Raw genomic sequence first — 25,424 nt, forward strand, 5'->3', positions numbered from 1 at the left:
GACTTACTTCTTCACAATTTAGCTTACCCTTGGGGTATTGCTCAGTTCAGTCACCAATTGAAATGAATGCCATTGAGTAATGCTGAGTTCCTGTGGAAATAAAAAATCTACCTTTATGTGGAGTCCTAAAAACCTTTGGCTGAAGTAATTTTGTCTTGAGGAATATTAATATGATACAGCTCAGATGACATGAGCACTGCGTCCCAAACATTTTATTCTATCCCATGATTATCTGACATGGCCCATTTATCTGACCAACTTTACACCGAAGATAATGGACACTCTTGCAACACAGGTTAGCACACAGAGTGAAACTAGAGTGAAACTATAATATTTTGCATTGCCTAGGATCAGTGCTGCTAAAAGCATCTGCAGTATAATTTATACACCTATCTCATCACAGCAAACTTTCTTTGCAGTGAGGTGTCTAGAGAGTGAAAAATAACTTCAGCTTAAAAGGAAAGGGAGGGTTATTACCACTCATTTCATCTTCATAACCTAACAATAGTGTTAAGTTTTATATTACAAAACCATCAACTGTATTTTTAAGTGCATCTCCCCTCCAGGCTCTTCTTTTGACCTCAGCTTGCACCACTTCTTTCTCCTTTAATTTTATTTCCAATTTATTTTTTTTTTAACCTGGTTACAGTAGCAATTTCCTCCTTCGTATAGATCACACAGACAAAATATTGCTTCCAAGATAAACTGACACTTAAGAAAAGATAAAACAGATGATTGTCTTGTCCTGGACAAAACTTTTCTACCAAGTAAACAGTCAAGGACAGATAATGTAATCTAAAATAATAAATAAGTTTTTTGTATATTTTCCTAACAACTGAACGTTACACATTTACAATTTATGAGAAACTTCTCTGGAGATCTGCTTGTTTTTTCCAATACATAAAACCAATTATTTTCAAAAAAGAAGGGAACAATCATGTTCTTGAGGCCACACATGATGACACACTGTAAGTTCGCTGTGGGTTTGAAGAGTAGGCATTCAGCCAGCCTTAGCTGTACATAATATACATTGGTACATATGACGTGACCTCCCTCAGGTCCTGCTCTCACAGGAAATAATCCACATACAGCCTGGCCGACTGAATACTTCTTTGTTCTGTCATGTCTTAGGAAATTTGTAAAACTGAAGGTACTGAAGTTGAAAAACATCTTGTCAAAGTTTATTTTCAAAAGTTAGCACTTTTGCTGAAGGGCTAGAGATTAAACCTTTGGTGAAGAACACCTCATTCTCTATATTGATGAGTCACTACACTAAGATATACTTTGACTTGATAACCAAAGTCACAGTCAATCTTTCACAGGTAGATTATTTGCAGAAGAGGTGTGGAAATTTCTGAAACAATTGACTTGAAAAAAATCACAGGACTTTCCATTTTTAGCTCTTTAGGTGGTCTGGGCTAGGTAAAGAATATTGTGGAAGACAATTCCCAGTGGTTCCAACACCTTTTCTAGCTTGACCTTTTTTGCTAACTTGTTCATTGAAACCAGTTTTAATTAAAACTATGATAAAAATTAGATTGGGAGTTCAGCCTATAACAAGTCTCACAACAGCACTATTCCATTATTCATATGAATTAATGATAGTCTGTTACCGAGGAATATTTCTGTCCCAGTATGATACAGACAAAGTTAAAGAGGCTTTTAAGGCAAACAAGAGTTGATTATTTGGTGTGAAAGAGTCATAAAAAATAGACAGTTTTAAAGACAACATTCTTTTCATGCCTTTTCTGTTGCAGGTTGCCTTTGAGGAAAATTATACTCAAAAAACCTATTGAAATTACTTCCCACAATAGACTTATAGTCTTGACTTCTTAGGTCTAACAGATACTCATCAGAAGCTGAGGTTATATCTAGTAAATCATATAATTCCTCGGGCCCTATGGCCAAGTGTATTGGCCAATTGAATGGGACTCAGGAGACCTAAGCTCTGTTCCAGGTTCTAAGTCTAGCCTTCTGGGAAACTTCAAGTTTCTATGCTTTATTATTAAAAAAAAACAGAGCAAATGATATTGACACTTTTGTGAAGGGTTTTGAAATCTGCTTATGAAAAGTGCTGCATACAAGCTACTTATTTGTATTCTTATTATCAAGAGAAAGGGCTCTGTGCAGGAATTACATAGAGTGCCCATTTTCTCCCTGAAGGAGAAAATTAAGAAGAGTGCCTCAGCACGTCTGCTAACAATTAACCATGCTACGGTTATGATATTTTGTATTATTGAACACTTCTGGTATGTGTGGTGACAAAGAGTTTTGCTTTTAAAGGCAGACTTGTTGCATGGAGCATGCCTTCTGTGAGGACCATAGGCATAAGCACACATAGTGGGACGCTGTGCCACCAAGTAGGTCATCAGCATAGCACTGATCTGGGAGAAAGTTGGAGGAAGCCCAAAACATTGACCATATGGTCATGCTGGAAGCTGCCTTTCCAGTATGGTAGGGGCATAGCCAGGTATTGGTAATGTCAATGTGAAAATTTCTACATTCTTCCAACCTACAAATCTTTCTCTTCTACAAAGCATACCATACAGCAATGCTGAGTACTTTGCCACACAGTCTAGTAGGTTTCTCTGGGTTTTTTTAACTTCTATGTTGGAAAAGAGAAGCAAAGAACTGGTTGAGAAAATCCAACTTTCCTGACTCAGAAACATGTCTTTTCTATGAAAGCAACAATTTCCATGAATCTGCTACCTAATAAATTCATTTTTTCCCTATGAATTTAATCACCTATGCCCTGACTTTAGAAAGCATTTTATTTTTTTTATTTCATTTGTTTAATTTTTATTTTCTCTAAAGTAACAACAAAATAAATTGTAGTTGATTAGCCTTGATTTTAAGGCCAGGGGGGATAAATAAGCCTTTATCAAAAGAACAGCCATGAGAGTATGATTTAATCAGTCGTACCTTGTGTGTGTGCTAAGTAGCATTTCAAGAGACACGGATATCTCTGGGAAAAAAAAGATAATGGTTTGGGCAGCTCAAGCTTTGTATGCTAGTTACCATCATTTTTTCTTTCCCCTGCATCCACCATGTTTCATCTTGGTCCATGTCCCTTTGGATAAGGCAACTGACCTCTTCACTGCCAGTGCTGTAATGGTCTAGTATGCCTGCCTGTCTCTGCTCTTAATTTGCCAAATTTGTGAATGCATGTGTTTATCTGCTATTCTTCTATGTATTTAGTATGTTATTGTGTTGTGCACTGTGTGATATATTACATAATGTCCATGGGGCATAGAAACCCAGCACCCAGAATTTAAACTCAGGAAGTGGCTGACCTGGCCACTTTTTAATTCTTGGCTTACTGAAATTCCTGAATCCACTGTTTTTCCACTGCAGGATTTCACTGTCCTACATACTCTTAGGATTCCACCTAAGCCACTAGCGTTCTAGGACACTAGATCTGTTTGATGTGTGCTTCGCTTGGGAGAGCGATCTGCAACTTCAGTTTGTGGGTTTCCTCAGACAATTTCTTATAATATTGCAGACCATTTCAATTCTGAACATCAAGATACAAGTCTACCAGTTTACTGCTTCTACTGTGGTATCATCATCATTTCCCAAAAGCAGTGTACGGCGATTTGGGTGGCTATTGCTAATAGTAAAGCATGTATCATGATGTCAATTAAAGTATCTAGAACTGTGTCCCAATTATTGATTTTCCTTTCTTTTTCTTTTTTTTTTGTTTCAATTCCCATTTCACCACCAGCTGCATTCAGACCAGGATAAAGGAGATGGATCACTTAAGTACATCCTTTCTGGAGATGGAGCAGGAGACCTCTTCATTATCAATGAAAACACTGGTGACATCCAGGCTACAAAGAGACTAGACAGGGAAGAAAAGCCTGTATACATACTCCGTGCCCAGGCTATAAACAGAAGGACTGGAAGACCAGTGGAACCAGAATCTGAGTTCATCATTAAGATCCATGATATCAATGACAATGAGCCAATGTTTACAAAGGATGTTTACAATGCCAGCATTCCCGAAATGTCAGATGTTGGTAGGTGCTAACTAATAATTGATTTTAATGTCTGGTCTGGGTTCTTTCTGTGGAGTTAACGAAGAACCCGAACTTTACAGGCATTGAATACAGACATCTGCTATTAGAGCCTAGAGTAAAAGTACTTCAGCCATTTAAAAAACCACAACTAACTCCAGGAAAATAGGGACAACAGTTTGCTGAAATCAGAGATGTTAGCTAAGTGAAACCCTCTCTGTTGTACTACAAAAAATAAAATACAATCTGATGTAGCTACAGTGAAAGTGAGCTGAGCTAAGCTGTGTTACATGACACCTGTAAAGAGTTTAATATGCTTTGTTAATGTGATTTAGTAGCAGTGTAATAATATGGTAATCCATGGTCACCTAAGCATGTCCATGCCACCCCTAGATCTGTTCAGCAACCCTTCTTTGGTTCAGGAAGGTAAAAAAAAAAAAGAAAAAAGAAAAGAAAAGAAAAGGACAGGTTCAGAAGTGGTTGTACACACTTCAGGAGTGAAAACTGTCACCCAAGTCAACTCATCACTAATTCTGAGATATGCCATTAACTTCCTGTAACCTATGTTTCTCTTTTCATGCAAAAAACAAAGAGCTCCAAAGTCCATTGAAGTTCATTGAAATCTTTATATTGATTTAAAATGTATCAAGCTGTAAGAATTAATCAATAAAAGAAAATAGAACAACTTCCTTGAAATAAGATTTTGAGATTGGATGTTTTCCAGAGAAGTTGACAGGTTTGGATTCTTTATCTCTGATTCTTAGGGAGGTTATTTTGATTTCTTTGTCAGAGAGCAATGGATGGTTAAACTGCAAGAAGCGCTCTTCTAATCTGAATTAATATCCAGGGAGAGAAGCATTAATTAACCATGATCGAGAATGAGATTAAAATAAAGCTCAAGCAATATAAAAATAAAGACTTTGGGGCATACTCTCTCCTCTCATTCATGGGACTTGTCATATGGATGAAATCTCATCTAGAGAAGAGAGAACCTAATATTCACATTTTAATATGTGAAGTGAATATTTTATTCACAAATCTGTTCTAAATACCAAAACCTAAGCTCATTTTTTATGTCTGTTAACACTTTGCCTAGGATTTAACACCGTTTGTTTCTCTAGAAGACACAAGAAATAACAGATTTACATTCCTAGGGCAAATACCTTACAAGCATAAGTAAATTTGCAAAAGTATATCCTTGACCTAGATAAAATTCTGAATAGCTTCAATATCTGAGGAAGGGTGCACTTCTGGTTTCTTTGTAAGAAACATGATGAAGCATCTACATATCTAATCGATAAATGTGATTTTTAATGAACTGAGAATAAGCCAACTGTTATTTGGTTTTGTATCCGTGTCCTTTATCAACAGAGAAACTTCTACAAAATAAGAATATCTCTAACTTTTTGCCACAAACCTAACCTTTTGACCTGAACCTAAGCTATTTTTTTTTCTATATAATAAACTGTCTTGACCATGAAAAAAAATGTGGATTTTTATTTTCTTTCATTTATCATTGCAGGTACCTTTGTTGTGCAAGTCACCGCAACTGATGCTGATGATCCTACGTATGGGAACAGCGCTAAAGTTGTCTACAGTATTCTCCAGGGACAACCATATTTCTCTGTCGAATCTGAGACAGGTTAGGGGACCTTATCTGTCATTCTGTGACAATGTCTGTAATTCAAAATGACATGCTAAGCCAAGCTAGAACATACTAGGCAAAAACTTCAAAGAGATTGCATCTTACTCAGTGCAAAATCTGACAAACTTAATAGAGCGATACATCTGTAAACATGACACCTACATTATTTTAATCTTACCAGTAAAGTCTAATAAATACAATTAGTACTGGATGTGAACCAGTTTTCAGTCATTTCTAACAAGCAGTGGGTATAGAGACTATTGTGGATGCTGAAATTAAACCAGACATGTTGGCTTTTATATGAAAACGAGAAACAGGTGGATGTGGAAAAAAGTGCTTTATCTTCATAGATCTTCACAATGGCTAAATTAAGACTGAGGGTTTGTTCATGGGTTTTTCTTCTCCTATTTCTTCAAAACTTGTTTGAAGTAATTATAATTTCTGTACATCTGGAACATATCACTTTAATGCTAATTCTATGAAAGAAATCTTAATTAAGAATAATGATAGAAGAGGTAAAATTGGCTGTTGTGCTATACTAGAAGATCACAAATAGAATCCCAAACTTCTGAGTTCTGTTTTTGGAAAATGTTGAAATTATACACAGTGACTGGAATTTTTTATGGACTGAATAACAGCTTTGGAAGCTGTGCGTGTAAAACATGAATTCTGGCTGACTGAATCTGCTGTACCACTGACTATCTGATTACATAGACAGTCCCTTCCCAAGTTTTCAAACAAAATTATCCAACACGAAACAAAGGACCTCAAGAAACTCCTTAAATGGGAACATCCACTGTGATAGGTTGCTGGAAGCTAGAGAAATTTGTTCTCCTCAGCATCCTTACAGGAAAGGAATGGATTATCCCAGATGATTAATCAGGTTTTGGCATTGTTTCTTAAATAAATCTTAGACACTCAGACAGGGAAAAGGAGGGACAGATTAGATATCTCAAAGAAAAACCTGAGGCAAAAAAAGGTACATAATTGTGAAAAGAGGGAGAGCCAAGATCAAAGGGAGCTTCCCTTCAAGCATAAGGTATTAGATAATAAAAGCAAGGATTTTGCACTGATGCACTTATTCTGACTTGGACAGTGCATTATGTGCTCTTTATCTAGAGTTATAATAAGGATAATGTAGCTGGGAGTTCACCAGTAATCTTTTAGCAAGAGGGTTGTGCGGGGTACAGAGGGGAAGCAAGGTAAACCACAGGCTTGATCTTCCTGCCATGGAAATCAATTGCAAAACTCCTACAGTGAAGTAAGTCTGTTGAAGCTGCTGTGAATTTTGCCATGGATTTCAGTGCTCAGATTTTCCCCCTTTTGCCTACAAAGGAGTCAGTTCTTAGCCTTAAGAGACCCAGTGAGAATGCAAACATTTTGCTTCATGGTAAATCTGAATGACTGAATTTCAGTAGGAGTTGGCCTCATAACTGATATTGGTTCCTTTAAAGGTGGAAGTGACTGGCATAATTATTCAAATCAATGTATAAATAGAAATATATTTACCTGGGCGTGCTTGGATGCTCATAATTTTCTTAATTAATTTCTCTTCTCCCATTTAATGTTGTTGTACTGCCTCTTTAATGATGTCTTGCTGAAGTTAGCTTTCTTCTTTTTTTTACCACATCTGTCAAAATAAAAATATTGTCAGAACAGGAGAGAAAAGATGGAGCACATTATAATGAACAAAGAGCCCTTTTGCAGTTCAGTGAGAGACTTTAGCATGGAACTGAAAGGGGATAAATAGTTATGTAAAATAACACCACTCACAAATAAGTAGAACATCTTTCTGGGATGCCACTAATATTGTCTGTCACATAGACAGCAGCCTGAGCTATGATATGACAAGTCTATAATTTAATGAGTCATCTTATAAAAGTAAATATTTGTACTGGGCAAAGTTTACCTGTTACGCGGAGATTGTTTTGTTCTTTAGGCTGTGGGGTTTTTCTTAATAAGAATTACCATCAAAGTCAGTACCTTACTTGTGAACTCCCCCTCTTTAATTTTCATGTTTTCAGGCATTATTAAAACTGCTTTGCTAAACATGGACCGTGAAAACAGGGAGCAATACCAAGTGGTCATCCAGGCTAAGGACATGGGAGGCCAGATGGGCGGATTATCAGGAACCACCACTGTGAACATCACACTGACCGATGTAAACGACAACCCACCTCGCTTCCCCCAGAGTATGGAACATTTACATTCTATGTCTTTACTTTAAAACGGACAAAAGTTGGTTTGGTCTATTTTTTAACTCAGATATCTGCTGTCATGTACTTAGTGAGTATAAAACTTCCCTTAAGAAAGAAAAAGAGAACACAGAATCAAGAAATGGCATCATGTTCAGATTAATTGCAGTAACTGGGAAACAAATCTACAGTTGCAGTAGGCAGTCTGAGAGGTGAATTAATGTACAGAAACAACTTCTGTTTTTCCTGTCTATTAAATAGCTTCGACTTACATAAACTTTTCTTGTGCATTATCATTTCTATTAGATGTTGTGGTTGACTACATTTTAAGATATCTGTTCTATTTAAGCTTTGAAACATATTTATTTAAGCGTAAAATGATCCCAAGAGCAATTCTATCAAAATGAGTATTTATACCCAGGAAGCATTTGCCTCGGTGGCTTTTCCTGTATTCTTTGCATGCAGAAACAAAGGCATGTACATAAATATACCAGATATTTATGACTATTTTCTTTCCCCTGTTTCAGATCATTTGGTAGATATCTGTGTGATATTTGAGGGAATCAGTTGAGCAAGATCTCTTGGAAAGTAATTTCTATTAATGACCATTCATGACCATAAGTGGTTCATCTTTCATCCACTTCTCTGTCTCTCTCTTCCTTCCTTGCCTCTTTCCTTCTTTGTCTCTTGTTCTCTTTCCTTCCTTATTTCTCACTCTTTTTTTCTTCTTTTTATTTTGTCTAACCACTGCAGTGTGTGATGTGTATATATCACAGTGTCAGTGTGTGTCAAAGTCAAAAGCAGCTGTTAGAGAAAATAATTGCAGATACTATCAGACAAATCAGCAAGCTTTGGCGGTTAAGTCACTGGGAAAGTTATTGGAAGCAACTTGTCATTTAAGTTCAAAGTCTGTTCTTAGCTGTGGGCAACGCGTTTCCATTTAAATTAGAGCAACTTAAGAGAAAATACAGCACTCTACCCCCAATGAGTTAATTATACATCTCTGGACATAAATGTCTTCAGTATAAAAGCCAAAGATACAGCTTCATAATGCCAGCATACCCCAAGTAGAGTTTTTTTCAGAGGAGAATTCAATGTAGCACATTATTAATAGGCATTTGGGCTGGATTTGGTTTTAGTGTTACTAAGCTGCATTGGCCTGTGGCAGTTCTTACTATTTGTCCTTTAGCCTCAAGACATTTTTCATATACAATTTTGATATGCCCAACAGAGGCCCTGATAATGTCTAGAAATATGCTGCTAAAGACACATATTTGTAGGAAAACAAAATGCTTATCCTTCATACTTGAAAATAGATAGAAAAATAAGTTACTTTTATCCACACGAAAGTAAGGTAGAAGCTAAAGGCTGTTGCCCCAGGAAGGCTTGAAGGCACAGTGACTTGCTAACTCATTTGTGCATGCCCAGCATGGACAGAGGGCTGAGAGATGGTGTCCAAAGTACCATAAGACTGACAAAATTTCCTTCTTTGTCTGCTATAGGCACCTACCAATTTAGAGCTCCTGAATCTATGCCACCTGATTCACCAGTCGGCAGGATAAAAGCTAATGATGCTGATGTGGATGAAAATGCAGAGATTGAATACAGCATCACTGAGGGGGATGGATATGACATGTTTGGAATTACCACAGACAAGGACACACAGGAAGGAATTATAACTGTCAAAAAGGTACACAACACAATGTTATGCTCTGAAATAGCAGTCACAAGTTTACTTATACTTGTTTTCCATTTGTAGTGCAGCATGTGTTGTTTCTTAATTTGAATGCTATCTATTAGGAATCTCTACATGACCTATGTAAATTTATTTCTATACAGTTAATTGGGGTACTTCCTCTTATAGCCTCCTTTGCTAAACCAATACACATACTTTGAAGGATCTGAGAAAGTAAATAACTTAGGGAGTGGGATGGGACTCAGAAAAAATTGTACAACATATCCACAGAATAACTCAAGGAGACACCACCATCTGTCTGATTTTCTCCCTATGATGCTTACAGGATTTGCTAAATTACTAGAAGGTGCTGTGTTAAGACCACAGAAATAATCAGTATTACATGCCTATTTTTCAGTATCAGGAAGTGTTGAATTCTATAGCTATAATGTATTAAAGTACATAGACAATTTTTTTTTTTTACTCTGATTTAGTAAAAATGTAATTAATAAATACATCAGCATGCTTTTACTTTAGAAAAATAATAATCACAGCACCTTGCTGGATCACAGCAGACATCATCTACTAGGCTGCACATTGGCTGTCAGAAGTTTTGAGAAATATTCTTTACAGTGCATTATCAGGCAAGCTTGATAAGGTTACAGATATCATCCTCCATCAGTTCAAGTTCAGTCATCACTAGATAGGCATTGTGTAGATTTTCCGAACATGCACTTGCTTGTTGATATCAGTATGACACCTGTCATTACTTGTTTTTTAGGAGATGCCTTCCAGGGGCTGATTATGATATCAGTCTAACTCCGTCTGCATTTCTGTCTGTTGTTGACAGAAGCTGTGAATCTTCTACAACATAATGGAAAAATGGGGTGACTACTCTCCCCCCACATTTCTCTAAGTACTGTAACAGAGTCACTAAATGCTGCTTGTTCATACTTTTAACAGAGTGTAATATAGTCATAGCCTATCATAAAACCATTTTTTTTCCTTAATGGGTGGTCCTGGATGTCCAGACACTAGATGTCAAAGTGTTTCATTTCAGTGATGGAATGGCAATATTTAAAGAAGCAGTTCCTAGAAAATCTTCCCCCCTTTAGTGTGTGGTGCTTAGCACCAAGGAATAGACAACAAAATGTCAAAATGTCAAAAATGACAGAATAAAAGGCATGAAGAGTTACGGCTATTTGAGAAAGAAAGATTAATTTGTGTTTAGGAGTTCCAGGCAGGCACAGAATTCCCTGAAAAAGTGGGGTTTTTTTTCCTATAACATGCCATCAGTGGCATAGAACCCTAACTTTCTTTTTTGTGCTGGCATTTTAATTTCAAATCAGGCTCCTGTTACCTAGCACAGGCCTCTCTGTGACATCCTCCCATTCATTTGACTCACCTGTCTACAAGCCACAGCAATCCCCACAGACCTCTCAGACTTTTTTCTTTTTCTTTTCCCAGGCATTGGATTTTGAAAATAAAAACCTGTATATTCTGAAAGTGGAAGCTACCAACACCCATGTGGACCCTCGATTCCTCTACCTTGGGCCATTCAAGGACTCAGCTACAGTCAGAATTCAGGTGGAAGATGTAGATGAACCCCCTGTGTTCAGCAGACCAGCATACATCATGGAAGTGAAAGAAGATGTTCCAATAAACAGTGTAGTAGGAACAGTAACTGCTCAGGATCCAGATGCTGCCAAGAACCCTGTCAAGTAAGCATAGACTGTTTCATCTTGTGAGTAAATTTTTTATAGCTCTAATTTTTCTTTTTTCATGTCAGCACATAAAAATATCCCTTGTAACAATGAAACTGTTCAGGTATGCTCAAATAGGGAAGGGAGTATGCTAGGTGGTAAATGATCTCTCACACTTGAGCATATCTAGCTGTGTGATTGTGTTTGCATGGCCCTTACATCTTGAATTACATCCTATCCTCTTCAGCAACTAATGTTTGTGGCTATTTCTAACATAGAAGAATTTACTGCAAAAGAACACTAAGATGTTCATCTTCGCCTTCCACCTTTACAGTGTGGTTCATCCTCTTGGCTATATGACAGGGGAGCGATTCAGCAGCCCTTTCTTTTCCCATCTGTCCAGGTCTGCTTGACAGAGGTCACATTCACCGCCTCTAAACTGCAAGTAGAAATACCATAAAAGCAGATCATGTGCATACATAGACTCTGATCTCACTTGTATCAGTGTAAGGTTAGTAAGACAAGAATCAGTCTCATGGACTTCATGAAGTACACTTGCCATGAATCAAGAAATTATTCTTAGAGGAAGTGGAGGAAATGTTAAGGTTGGAGTAACTAAACCTAAACCTTCGTTTTTTTGTAAATTTACACGTACACCATTTCAGTACAACTGAAAACATATTGGAGTATTCAAGTCATATTAGATAGAGTATGATAGACCTTTTAAATAGGTGTGTGCTTTAATTAAAGTTCATTGCTACTGACAAGGCAGTAAGAGGAGGAAATGAAAAATAACAGCAATACTAATTTCAGGTCAATTTTCAGCATGTCTCTGGGTTCAGCACCTTGGAAATGCAATAGTAGTCTCAAGATCAAAATAAAATAATGCAGGTCTAATACAAATCCAATCCATCAATAATTTACACTTCTGCAAACAAGTATCTTTCCTCAAGATATCTTAAAATGTTTATGAGTCACGCGTAAGTTTTAAGCTCTCAGCTCACCTTGTGAGAGGGGTAAATATTATCATCTTAATTTCCTAGATGAAGAAACTAAATCTTAAATGTTTCTGTCAGAAACCCTCTCTGTCTTCTGTTTACATGCAATGACCTGCATATGAATTCATGTTCAAGACTAATCCTTGCTAGGACTTACTTTCATTTATATGATGGCATGCAACAATTATATGGAGTTCTGGACTAGCAGAGCAGAGTAACTTAAAGAGCAACATAATTTTTTGCTGACTTTGTGAAGCCCTGGGACAGAATGAACACCTTCTATAGCATGTCTTCATGGGCATGCTAGTAAGATGAAAAATTGGTTGGGGTGACACCCAGGCCCCTTGCAGTCTTCATATGAACCTGCCTTTTTTTTATATCTAATGACACTGGAGAGTAAGGGGAGTGCTTCCCTGCTTCCCTGTGGTGGTAACTACAACCATTTCCATTTTGCACCAGCATCAGCTCCTAATTAAAAGTGATTTACTGTGGATAGGGATTATGCTGTTCATTGTTGAGTACTACCTACTGGCTTTTTTCTGATAATTGAATGTGTGTGCTAAAATTTACCTATCTTTCGAAGAGCAGTTCTTTAATACAGTATATTTGCATATTAAAATATCAGATAGTAATTGAGCAAAATTTAGCAGAGGTGACAAAACTGATGCAGTGCAGCAGAAAACTTGTCTCCTTTATGCTTTAATAGCATGCAACAGCAAGGTGAAAGAAGAAGAAAAAGAAAAATGAGGAAGAGGTTAGAGTAATAGATATAAACACAGCAAGAAAAAACATCAAAATCAGTAAGAGGGGAAGGAAATCAGCAGAGAGCAGTAGCCTGAGAGATGTTACCTCGTAATAAATATAATTTTATGGTGCTAATATCTTGGGTATCGCCTAGAATTTAGGGGCATGGGTTGAGTCGGCATCTTTTTGACAGGGTGATTTTTTTTTTTTCCATCATGCAATAGAGATGCTAAATCCGATTTTCACTCTGAGCTTCGGGGAAGATGCAATTAGACTGTATATATATGACTTGTCACTTGCTTGTCAATTTTTCTTGACGGTTAAAAATAAAATCTTTAGACACTTGATATTACAATGAAAACTTTCCATTTTCTCCTCTACTTGAGTGAAGATTTCTTCTTTTTAAACAAACTGAGCCTTAACTCTGTTAGATGAAAGCCCCTTTGATCTTCCATTAAAGGAAACCTTCAAAATATCATTATGAAAATGCATTATGAAAAATTCACATACACTTACCTTCCTGACCCACAAATCTTCCTGACTTGTGGTTACATTAGACAGCAAGCTGAACAATGCAGCAATAGCAAAATATGAAGTGGGCATCTGCCCTGATTGTAAGACTGCATAATCGTTCATGACCTGTGTATGGTAGAGCTACATACATTTCATCAGTCCAGACCTTGTAAATAAACTTTACTGTGGCCATGAAATTGAGAAAATATAAAAATACACTAATAGATGTTTGGCAGTATTTGAATATGCATCCCAGCCTAGCAACTTTAATACATTCCTGAGTAACACTCCACTCTCCAGCTGTGTTATAAAAAGAAGGTTTGCATCCTGATTGTATTTGATCTAAACAGAAATATTATGAAGTGCTTCATACTTAAAAAAAATAATGCTGCAACTGGCACTGCTCTATTGTACATCAGATCTTTTTACATTGCTAGCTGAGTTTTTTTGCTATAGTAACTCCTCAGAGGCATAATGAAGTTCATCAGTCACTGGAACTGTCTCCCTGCTGTGATTTGATTTACTAAAGTATCCCAGATGAAAATGATCTGCAAACAAATGTAAGGCTTAATTGTGTTTGTGTATTTTTACTGAAAACATATTTGCATGTGTTAGATTCTGTCTTTCACCCTCCCCTTCTTCCTGTTATGTACAAGGAGAGACTGGAATCTGCATAGATACTTTTAACTTCCTAGCTTGTCAGTTCCTGAATTCCTGAATTCCTGATGAAGTCCTGAAATCAGGCAAATACACACCAGTAATTTCATTAAATAAATATAAAAATTAGTTTGATGTTGTCTGCTTCATACTCACTAGGTTATGATCCATAAGTCAGAATCACCACCAATTTAACATAATTAACAGTCCTTGATCAAAAGAAACTTGAGAAACAGAAGTGACAGCCTAGCTTATTAAAATCATCCTTCTAGACAAGGGTTAATGGTATAATTAGAATATACTTTAATTGCATTGACCTTGTATGTATTTTCTTTTGGATATGAAGAAATAAAATTAACATTTCATTAAGAAGCTTTTATCTGGTTCGTTTTGTTTTTTTGTGAGTTTAATTTTCCGCTGTACAAATGACTGAATATACATATGGTTTTACAGGGACTTATACTTTAAAATTCTCAATATCTTGAAGAAGTCCTTAATGTTACAGCTCTGGTAACCTTAGAAAAAGTCCAGAACAATTTTATTTTTTTCCATTTCTTCCAGATACTGTACCACAGATTGAATTTAGAAAATCTTACAAAGTAAACATAGTGATTACAATATGCCAAGGCATTAGAATGTGCTAAGGCAGTAAGATATTTTAAACCATTTATAATAGGAAGTATGAGTGAAGGCATAATTGAAGATTAAAACTCCCAATGAACAGACAACTCATGCCTAAAGCCAGTTGCTTACTTAAATATCTTGCTGAATAAGCCTGAAACATACTATTACAGTTGGCTGGAACAGCTAATCTATGGAAAATCCTGATACTTCATTTCAAATAGAAATGCAAAATCTAGATTTACTGCAAAATGGAAATACCAAAGTATTTCAGCTGAAAGATATGGTAAAGAGCTACAGAATATCTGAAAAAAATAATTGAATTCACAAAATACCAACATAATATCATGTAAAAGCCTGAATGAATGAACGTTGAAATGAAATGTTTACCATATCAAATACTTACTTTGTCAAAATATAAGAGAGTTAGAGTGGTTTGTAGCAACTTGTTTCCACTAAACATTTCAGCTAAGTAAACAAATTCACATGTGCTGTTTAGATTTGGACAAAATAACACAGCTGTCCCATCAGTCAGCGCTTGCCTATTGCGTACCTTCTCACATACTCTTTTCAAGCTGATGGTAATGTTGCAATGCTGCATAAAAGAACTAGGTTAGTGACACCACAGCTGACTTCCTGCAGCTGAAATTGCAGTACTTTTAGGTAAGTCACAGCAATGAATAAAAATTAAATCAACTCCTGAAAAACTAGCAAGGTTTGCCTATGCAAGTCCTACTAAAAAAGGTTAGTTTTTTGTGCAAGTACCTTTGAATCTCATTTGGCTGTTGACATGGGAATTTAATGTGGAAAAAGAAAACCAGTCTAGTGCAAATAATTAATACTTGATATAGTTTTGTTTAGGAAGGTAGGCTACACTAAAATTCTTATTTTAGAATAAGACTAGTCTAATTTGCTGTGGATATTATATCCCATTTGTTTTACTTGCAAAGAAGAAAAAAAATGCAGTTACAAGATAATTATCAAGTTAGGTAATTTTAAACCTTTGTCAGAATCACATGTTTCAACTGGACTATTCTGTTCCCTCCTCTTTCCATGCAAGATCTTTCTGAGAAGTTGAGACACTGCACAGGCACTGGGAAATCTGTTCAGAATAAGGGACATGTCACACAGCTTATCCTAGGGCAGAACAGGGAGTGGAATTTTTTTCTTCATCCTCTGCATTCCCCTCAATCCTGTAGTCATTGTCCTGGCCCAGTTTCTGTCTGACTGCATACCAGCTCAGCCGTATCTTTCTCCTTGTCTGGACACAGGGGACACAGTAGCTGCCTTGTCTCCATTGTCATGACCTGCAAGGAGACCGAGGGAGCACCCTGGGCTTCCTAAGGCTCTGTCCTGGATTGTACATCAGGACACATTTGGGCTTGAAACAAGAGCAGAATAATGCAACTGCATTCTTGCTTTAGCAATACCAGGGATGTATTTCCGTCAAAACCGCTGCAATTTGTGCAAGAATTTTCTCTTTGTGAGAGATGAAACCACGTCACAGCATTTGGATCAGGTTGGTATCACCTTCTCCCATGAACTGGATAGTTATGCTTTTAAAGCTGGGTTTAGCTCAGCAGAAAAAGCAAAGATCATACTGAAAATTGGAAACTATATTCAGACTCTGAGCTCCTCCAGAGCTCGTTAGCATTCATTTTCACATCTAGATACCAACAAGCAGGGCTAAGCATGTTAGTTTTAATGAATTACAGCAAACCCTTATGTGATATGTACCAATGACTCTCTGTTCCATGCTGACTTCGGGGGGCGGGGGGTGGGGGGTACGACAGTCTTTTTAAACGCTGGGAAGTAAAAGGCAGAAATGCACCCCAGCTGTCAGATTTTATATCAGAAATCATTTGGAACAGTTGAGATATCCATAAAAAGAGGTTTTTTATAAAGGGAAAGCCAACTCAGCCTTAAACTAAACTTCATATCTTTCAGGACACAGATTTAACATTTCTCACTAAAAACAAAGCTTTGATGATTCTCAGAGGTATGTAAATTCTGCAGTAATTCATTTACTCAGTGACAATGCTCCACCTTCTAAATCAAACCTCCAACATGTCATTATCCAGTAACTCAGAACTAGCTCTTTGTGTGAATAAATAAAGACTCTGAAGCCTGCGCTGAAAACAAAAGACAACCCCATTTGCTAGCTGTTTGATGTCTAGTCTTAGAAAATGGTTTAAGAATTAGAAATTAAAAGGAAAGCATTCTCCTAACCCCTGTCTCTGTATTTGCAGGTACTCTGTAGATCGACACACTGATATGGACAGAGTATTCAACATCAATTCAGGAAATGGTTCCATATTTACTTCAAAACCCCTTGACCGGGAAACACTGCTATGGCACAACATTACAGTAATAGCAGCAGAGATCAGTAAGTCGAACCTAAATAGCACTGCTGCCCCTCATGTCATGAATTTAGCCTCCTAGCTGAGTGTGTGGAAAGCACGGCTGGAGACATGTCACATTATATGGATAGTCCACTCAATACTAATGAAGAAGCAGTAACTCTGCAAGAGGTGGTCCACACTGTTGTGTTTACTGGGAACACACTTCATAAAGAGGTAACTTAGCTGAGCAGGGAGCAGAGGTAACAATCCTGTGTTTTCTAATCAGTAATAGCCATTTTTAATTTTTAATATGGTTGCAGAATTCTAGCATGCAGCAAGCAAGGTGGTTTAAAGCCAAACTGCATTCCATGGCTGAATTCAGTCAGAGTGAATGTAACACAGGCTGGATGTTTTCAAATCAGACTAAGGTGGCTGAGCTGAGTTAGGGGCCCAGATCTTAATCAGTTTTAAGGATTTCCATTTTTAACTTCTTTCATATCCTTTGAAATAGGAGCTAAAGTTACAAATCTGTCTGTCAGTTTAGCATTGCTCAGAAGAAGGAATCTTGTGATATTACTAGTCATGTTGATTTTAGGAACTGAAATACCAGGGATCTACCTAAGGACATGTATGCTAGGTGGCCTTAATAAACAATCCTCTTTATTTATTACATTAACTATAAGCATGTGACATGCTTGCATATTAGGGAATGCAATTCTATTTGCTTTTGCAGAGTCACAGTACATATGATTGCGAAGCATGGTGGAATGGTAGATAGATCTAATATAAACACCAGTTCTATGACAGTCTTTGTGCAGCTTGGAGGCTAAATGGCTGCTTTTTTTTTTTTTTTAAACATATTCTGAGACGATATAAGCTCAGCTTTCTTGTGGTGTGTGTATGTGTAGATGGCTCAGTCAGATGCTGAATGGTGAGAAGGGTGTAATTAAGGAGTACTTGACTCTAGCTTTATTCTGTAGGTCTTTTTAAAACTGAAAATTGTTGTGAAACGATCCTATTGAGGCAAGCAGGTGGGGTTATGTAAAGGAGCGGTGGGCTAGAGCCTACAGGAATGATGTTTCTGAATAGTTTCCTCCCTTTCTTTAAAGTTGTATCTTTCAGTGCTAGGTATGTGGTTTCAGCATACCAAACTGCTTCTGGCTGACTGTTAGTCATGTGTTTGTGTTTCTATTAAGTCTTTGGAGGAGTGATCTCAGGTCGAGAGTTGTATGTTGCAGACTGAGCTCCTGGGTAGAGGAGGAGGGGAAAAATAAACACCTAAAAAGGAAAGAATAGCAAGAACATTTAGGAAGAACAATTGTATTGATCCTAGCAGACCTGAAATAATATACAGTATAGAAAGCAGTATGCTGTCTGAAAACCAACTTAGCACCTATATGAAATACTCAATTACTTCCTTGCCTCCTTCCCTAAGGACAGACTCTCTACTGGGCCAAACCCTCTCAGCTAAACCTCTTGTGTCTGACACAGGCTTCTGTCTTAACTATTATTCTTCTTTAGTCTGAATCCTTCCAGGCTGCAACAACCTACTTCCCAGGCTGTGTTTCACTAAACATAGACCAAATTTGGCATAACTGGTGTAAATGCCTTCCAAAGGCAATTTTCTTGGTTGAAATACAGCTACTGTTTAAACAAGCCTTGGTCTGATCCAGGCTATCTCACTAATTTTAGTCTCAAGAGACTAGACTGGAAAGCACTACTGCTTAACATTCCTAGCTAAAACCAGTAATTTCTAGCAAGACTAGCTCAAGTCCCATTCCACTAAATTCCAGCTAATCACTGATTGCTCTCAGTAGCATACCATCGCATCGACCTCCAGATATATTTCACTGAAGTAACCTAAAAGAAATATCTATTCATGTTACAGGCAGAATGTAGATTCAGATAGATGGGTGCTCTCTTTGATTAAAAAAAAGTTAAAAAAATGATGACGTCTTAAAGAGAAACACCTTTCAGTGATGACTGGTCTCGATTACATTTTACAACTGGAAAAAAAAAAAAAAAGGAAAATATGGAAGTTGTTCTGCCTTTAATTGACTAGAATTGCCAATATATGTCAATAGCTCCATTTTTAAAGTGTTATTCTTTTTCACCAGTATGAGCTGCAGTTGCTCAGCAGCCGGGAGAATCATGCTGTGAATGTTGCAAACAAATAGCTGGTGACACACTCGGTCAGTACATCCGCCATAGTCAGAAGGCAAACTGGCAATAAAACTCAGTACATAGGGCTACTGATTCACAGCTGCAGAATTACAGCTGATTTACCAGAGAGAATTCCCATAGTATTTTTAAGTATCCTTTACTTAATGCTTAAGGGTAGATCAAACGTTGGTTGGACTTTGAGGCTGTATTCAGAAAAAAATCTTTAATAGTTTGTTTGCTGGCTCAACAGAAAACATACCGCTATAGGGATGAATAGATTTAAGCAGTTTGTTGAGTCTGTGGAGCTTATTTTGGAGATGGAGTCCAGCGATAATTAAAGGATAATGCAAACAAATTAACATAAATCAAATAATTTACAAAAATTATTGAAAGGATAATTTGATTAATACTTGGGTTTTTATATTTGAAAGAGAAAACAAAAAAAGACTTAGAGGTGTATACATATATTTCAACTTAGATTTCCATTAAATCACAGAAAAGGCCCATGTCCTTAGAGAATACAGATTTTATGAAACTTCTGTTTATTACAGTATCATTTTAAATTGTGATGATCTTAAGCACCTAGAAGTAAAATGAAAATATGTAGTTCATGGTTCAAAAAGCAGGAAAGAAAACAACTAATCCTTGAGAGGAGAGGAAACACATTAGTCAATATATTGAAAGTATTTGTTAGAAAGGTATGCCCCTGTAAAATAGTCCTGCAACTTCAAATAAGTACCTTTGATTTCTGCCTGTTATAAAAATTCAACATTTGTATTGATGTATTTTAGCATAGAATTCAGCCTAGTCTATATTGTACATAAACCGTTATTTTATATATTGAATAAATTTAGCCCAATGGTTCATATTAGAAAATGGTTTATGCCTAATGGAATCATATTAACTTCAATGGTACTGTGGAGCTTTAAAGCACAATATTTTGTCCAAATGACTGAGCTCTTTAGTACAAATATACAGTGCCAATTTTGGAGAAGGCATATTCGAATTTATAAAACTATGATAAACACAGTAATAGGACTTTTATTAAAGCCTAACTCAACAAGCTACTATAATGAATGTTTGTAGAAGCATAGAGAGTCTTAGGTCTGCTATACTTAATTGCATTTTTTTTCATTTGAATCATAGGTTAAAACGCATTAATAAACTATATTAACATGGGTAGGAAATTAAAGTAGCCAGACTCATTGTGAACCCCATGAAAGGGAGAGGGAAGGTATTTTTTTTTAAATGAAACTAATTTCAATCACACTCATTCCCTCATAGATTTCACTCTCTCACATTCCCAGCCCCACCGAGGTGGGTATGTCTGGGTGATGTGGCCCAGATCATTCTTTGTGTGATATGGAGCATGAAGGACACAGGTCAAGTCCTGGCAACGTCTCTTGGTTTCCTTTTTGATTAGTGATAACAAACTGATTTTGGGGCAGATCGGATACCTTTAAAGAGTCGATAGTTGTTATAGACTTGTGCCTCAGAATCTTGCCTATTTCACCATTCATGGCTCCTAGGCAAGGTTGCCACCTGTTGCCTTTCTTCCTTATTTTCTCTGTCTTCATGACTAAAGCCTGTCTCCCCCCAGTAGGAAAAGGAATGGTCCAACAGGACCAATAGTCCAAGAGGAAATGGAATAGTCTAAAAAATGTGGTTCTTTCCCAAATGTTTTCATTTTTATCTAGAAAGACTACTATTTTCATCAGTATTTTATGCTCAGGAATTTTCCTGTCAAATTCAATCTCTTGGCACTATACAGTCCTTATAGGGAAAAAAAAAAGGTGATTATATATGGGGATCTGCACATTCTTTATAGTTCTTATGTTCTTCAGCTGGTACAGTTTAGTTAACGTTTTAGAAAAGAAGCCAAATCAGTTCACAACAGATTAGAAAATATCTGTGATCACAGCCACAGTTAATATTTATATAACATAATGGTAATCATGGCAGCTTAAGGAACTGCAACAAGATTCATAGGGAGCAGAATATTATATATAACAGGTGGAGAGAAAAAAACCTCACTCAGTCCCATCTTCATGACTCTTCAGTCTTTCTGCTTCACAGTTAAGGAAGGGAGTATGTTCTAGAAAAATTTTTGCCACCAAACTGTATCAGTTAGGCTAATAAATAGATTTGATTTAACTCCAGTATTATATATGTTACATATATATATATATATATATCACACATACATTCATAATCATTATTGCACAGTTCAAAAAAAATTGTAAATCCTTGACTCCTGCCCAACCTTAACTGTATAGTTTACACAGAATCGGAATAATGATAACACAGCACAATTTTGTGGATTTACCTATCATGCATTCCCCAGAAATCAACAGAATATGCAGAGTGTTGTGAGTGAGAAGAATTAAGACAATGAGCCCCTAAGTCTGTATTTTTATTCTTCTATAAAGTCAGTAGCTGGGCTAAGTAAAATCTCTATTCTTTCTGGTTTTATCATTCCAGATAACCCAAAACAAAGCAGCCGTGTCCCAGTGTTCATTAAGGTTTTGGATGTAAATGACAATGCTCCAGAGTTTGCCATGTTTTATGAGACCTTCGTCTGTGAAAATGCAAAGGCAGAACAGGTGTGTTTTCTGCTTGTGCTAAGAAAATATTCCAAATTAACTGAGTTTTGCTACTACTATTGCATCACTTCATCAAGAGGTGTACTTTGCATTGCATGAAACTGTCAGTTTTGCAAAATTAAACTAAACAGTGGCTGCACAGTATCTGATTACACTTGGCATTCTTGCAGCAATGTGACAGTATCTTCTAGGCTGTTGTTTTCTGTACTGCACCTTGTTATCCCCGATTCATTTTCATTCTGTGATTCTTTGCATTATTTAGGCACCTCCACTGTATCCTTCAAAAACAGTTTCTGGTCTGTAACTTTTACAGGTCCTGTCTGTGATATAATTATTTCCTGCCAGATAACTCTCACTCTACCAGTCCTATTACTAAATGGTTCAAAGTAGCAGGTAATTTGGAAGATTCAGCCAAACCATTCCTGTGACTTGAGATCTGGGTAGATAAATACACAGCCAGCTTGGTCTGTCTCAACTTTCATCTCTATTGCTTGTCACATGCAGAGGTTTCCTACCTGTCTGGAGTGGCATCAACCCAAGCTTGCTCTTGAATTCAGCATGATTTTCCTGCCAACTTCTAAATTCATTATGTTACTGGCTGATGATATGGAATACAATAACATGGTCATCCTAAACAGCATCAGCAGCACATGGATCACTTTTCTTAAGCTCTCCATAGCAGCATCAGCTGCCTTAAAGCAGGAGGAAAAAAAATTTAATAAAATAAGATTGCTTTACAATCCTAGATATATAAATAAGTGTAAGGTCCATTGACTTTGAAGATAATTTTGTTCTTATTCTTTCAGCTGATACAAACATTAAGTGCTGTTGATAAAGATGACTCTTACAGTGGACATCAGTTTTCATTCTCCTTAGCTCCCGAGGCAGCCAGCAGCTCAAACTTTACACTACAAGACAACAGAGGTGAATTTCTAGGAAGATTTTTCTTTATTATCTCATCCTTGCTTACAGTCTTCAGATGAAGAATTTAATGCGTGCTTTGTGTTTGCAGACAACACAGCAGGGATTTTCACCCGAAAAACCAGATATAACCGGCATGAAATGAGTACCTATTTCTTGCCAGTGGTAATATCAGACAATGACTACCCTATCCAGAGCAGTACTGAAACAGTGACTATTCGAGTATGTGCTTGTGACCATCGAGGAAAGATGCTGTCCTGTAATGCAGAAGCCTTGATCCACCCTACTGGTCTTAGCACTGGGGCTCTTATTGCCATTCTTCTCTGTATCATTATATTACTTGGTAAGTAGCTCAGAGGTATTTTGTTCATTTCATGGTTATTTTGTATTGCTGCAAGTTATGATACAAAGGCTAGGACAAGAGCAAAATGAAGACATCGTCGTCTTGCCCTGCATTTATATTATTGTATTTCCTCCTCTGAGGGCTCCTACCGATACAGTGTATAGAAAACATCCTATCTAATCTTGGTTATCTAAAAGTTAGTGATGTCCAAGGAAGACAAGACAGCTGGGCTCCACCCTTGGGTCAATGGAAAGAGACAGGCACCTCTAGAGAGACATTCATCCCATCCCCTTATTGGTATCTGAGGTGGACCAGGCACCCTCTGCAAGAATCTGTCTCTTTCTGTTAACTGTAGAAGGAGACCAGATAACTTCGTTTTAAACAGCTAACTTCCTGTGTCTAAACTGAGGAGAAAGAAGTGTCCGTGCTTCTGTTCTGCTGGAAAAGGATGCTGAAATGGGGTGGCTAATAAAGCTGTCTCTCAAAAGCTGCCAGGTCCTTCCTTTCAGCCACCTCTGAATATGAACAGGTTGGATCCTGCGTGTGCAGAATGTACAAATAGATGTCTGGCTACAGCACTTACAGGTGGTCAACATTTATTTTTTTATAAAACATTTCTCACATTCCTCTTACTCGGATTCCACCGTACAGCAAACAGGTGATCCATCGGTCCCTCAGTCAGTAGCCATAGTCTATTCATCTGGGCAGAAATGTACAATACAACACAGGCAGTTTTCAGGGAGATGTTTTTAGTCACCTTTAGGAGAGAAGGAAGCCAGACTAATTTTATGGCAGTAGTTTCAAGCAAAGGAGAAAATGTTTCCTCAGTGATACCACTTCTTTCTACCATACCCATCCTTGGATTTGCTCCTCACCACTGCCAAATCATCCTAATTCTTACTATTAAGAAAATTTCCTTCTCCAGTAGTGAGTCAAAGACCACATTGTGATTCTTAGCTTTTAACAATATAGTCAAGGCTTGCCCAAATAAGCACTATCCCATTTTCAGAAAAGATTCCCACAATAACAATCCTACTCTTAATTTGCCATTAAATTTATTTTTCAAAACATGGTATCATTGCCTCTAAGGGCTGAGCTTACTTTGTATCAAGTTCCTTACCAGAAAGAAATCTAATGCTGCAGGTAGTCTTGCACTTGTTAGTACAACTGTGCTCATTAATATCAATCTGACATTAAACGATTTCCTGGTTTATATCAATCGAAAATAATTGATTCTGTGTGCTAAGCAGCACTTTATGTCAATTACTGCTTATGCCACCATGCACCATAAGCAGATTTTCAAATAACTCAGCTATATAATTTTTTGTTTTCAAGATGGTTGCAGGGTTTGCATGTGCAATGACTACAGAGTGAAAAACAATACTCTGGGCAGACCTGAACCACATCTTAAAGTTTAGCAACAACAAAAAGTGCCTACAAATTCCTAGGTTTATTTACAGTTTGAGCAAGTCTAGCGGTTTATCAGGAGGCCTCAGATACTGCTAAACACTGACATGCAAATAAAGGTGATGTACTTTAACATATAAATTATAATGGGGGGTTTTGTCTGCAAGTTCAGCACAAAATAAGAAAATCCAAGTATCATAGATGTGACATAATTATCAAGATCTCGTCCCTGAATATTCTGTGTAGCGTCTTTTTTTTAATGAGGTACTTCAGTAACACATCAATGTAAAAATTGTAAATGTAAAAATGTGAAAAACATTCCTATGCTTTCTCAGATCATTCTACAAGTCGCTATTCTGGAAGCTTATTCAAAATTGATGCTGTGTTTTTCAAGTTCTCCAAAATTCTCTCCAGCTACCTCTGTTCTCTCACATGGATCTTTCCCCAGTCCTCCCATGTGGTGTCAGAGCATTATGCTCTTAAGGAAGAGACTTGTCTCTTACTGCATTTTTGCACAGCAGCACAAAGAAGCATCACCCAGATTTGGACCCTTACATGACATTGTAAGTAAATCCTCATCATTAGGGTGACTTGCTTGAAGCTTTCACCACCTGAACCGGCCCTCCCAATTCCTTCAGTTTCACCACCTCACTTATTTCCTTTTAACTCATATTAGCAGGTGTTCTCCCTTACTTAGACTATTCCTGTAGTAAAGACACAGCTGGAATTACAACATTTTCCTACTTTGTCCTGTCTTCTTGGATCCCTCTATAGTCAATGGAGAGAAAGATTACAAGACGTCTACAACATGCTTGAGCACACGAACAGACACCATCTTGCTCTAGGCAATCCTGCAGGGGAGCCCATCATTTAAACAA

At 37.1% G+C, this 25,424-nt stretch overlaps 1 protein-coding gene across 1 annotated transcript in view; it reads left to right on the forward strand.

Moving 5' to 3' along the window:
- Window positions 1-25,424, forward strand: part of CDH6 (cadherin 6) — a 108,011-nt gene that overhangs the window by 73,961 nt on the left and 8,626 nt on the right. Inside the window, exons 3-11 of the mRNA XM_055800628.1 lie at window positions 3,725-4,019; window positions 5,539-5,658; window positions 7,686-7,853; window positions 9,359-9,546; window positions 10,999-11,252; window positions 17,017-17,153; window positions 21,754-21,875; window positions 22,682-22,799; window positions 22,888-23,139. Coding sequence (XP_055656603.1) covers window positions 3,725-4,019; window positions 5,539-5,658; window positions 7,686-7,853; window positions 9,359-9,546; window positions 10,999-11,252; window positions 17,017-17,153; window positions 21,754-21,875; window positions 22,682-22,799; window positions 22,888-23,139 — 1,654 coding nt within the window. The remainder of the gene's footprint in view (window positions 1-3,724; window positions 4,020-5,538; window positions 5,659-7,685; window positions 7,854-9,358; window positions 9,547-10,998; window positions 11,253-17,016; window positions 17,154-21,753; window positions 21,876-22,681; window positions 22,800-22,887; window positions 23,140-25,424) is intronic.

This window comes from Falco peregrinus, chromosome 3 (assembly GCF_023634155.1).
Source record: "Falco peregrinus isolate bFalPer1 chromosome 3, bFalPer1.pri, whole genome shotgun sequence".
Lineage (NCBI taxonomy): Eukaryota > Metazoa > Chordata > Aves > Falconiformes > Falconidae > Falco > Falco peregrinus.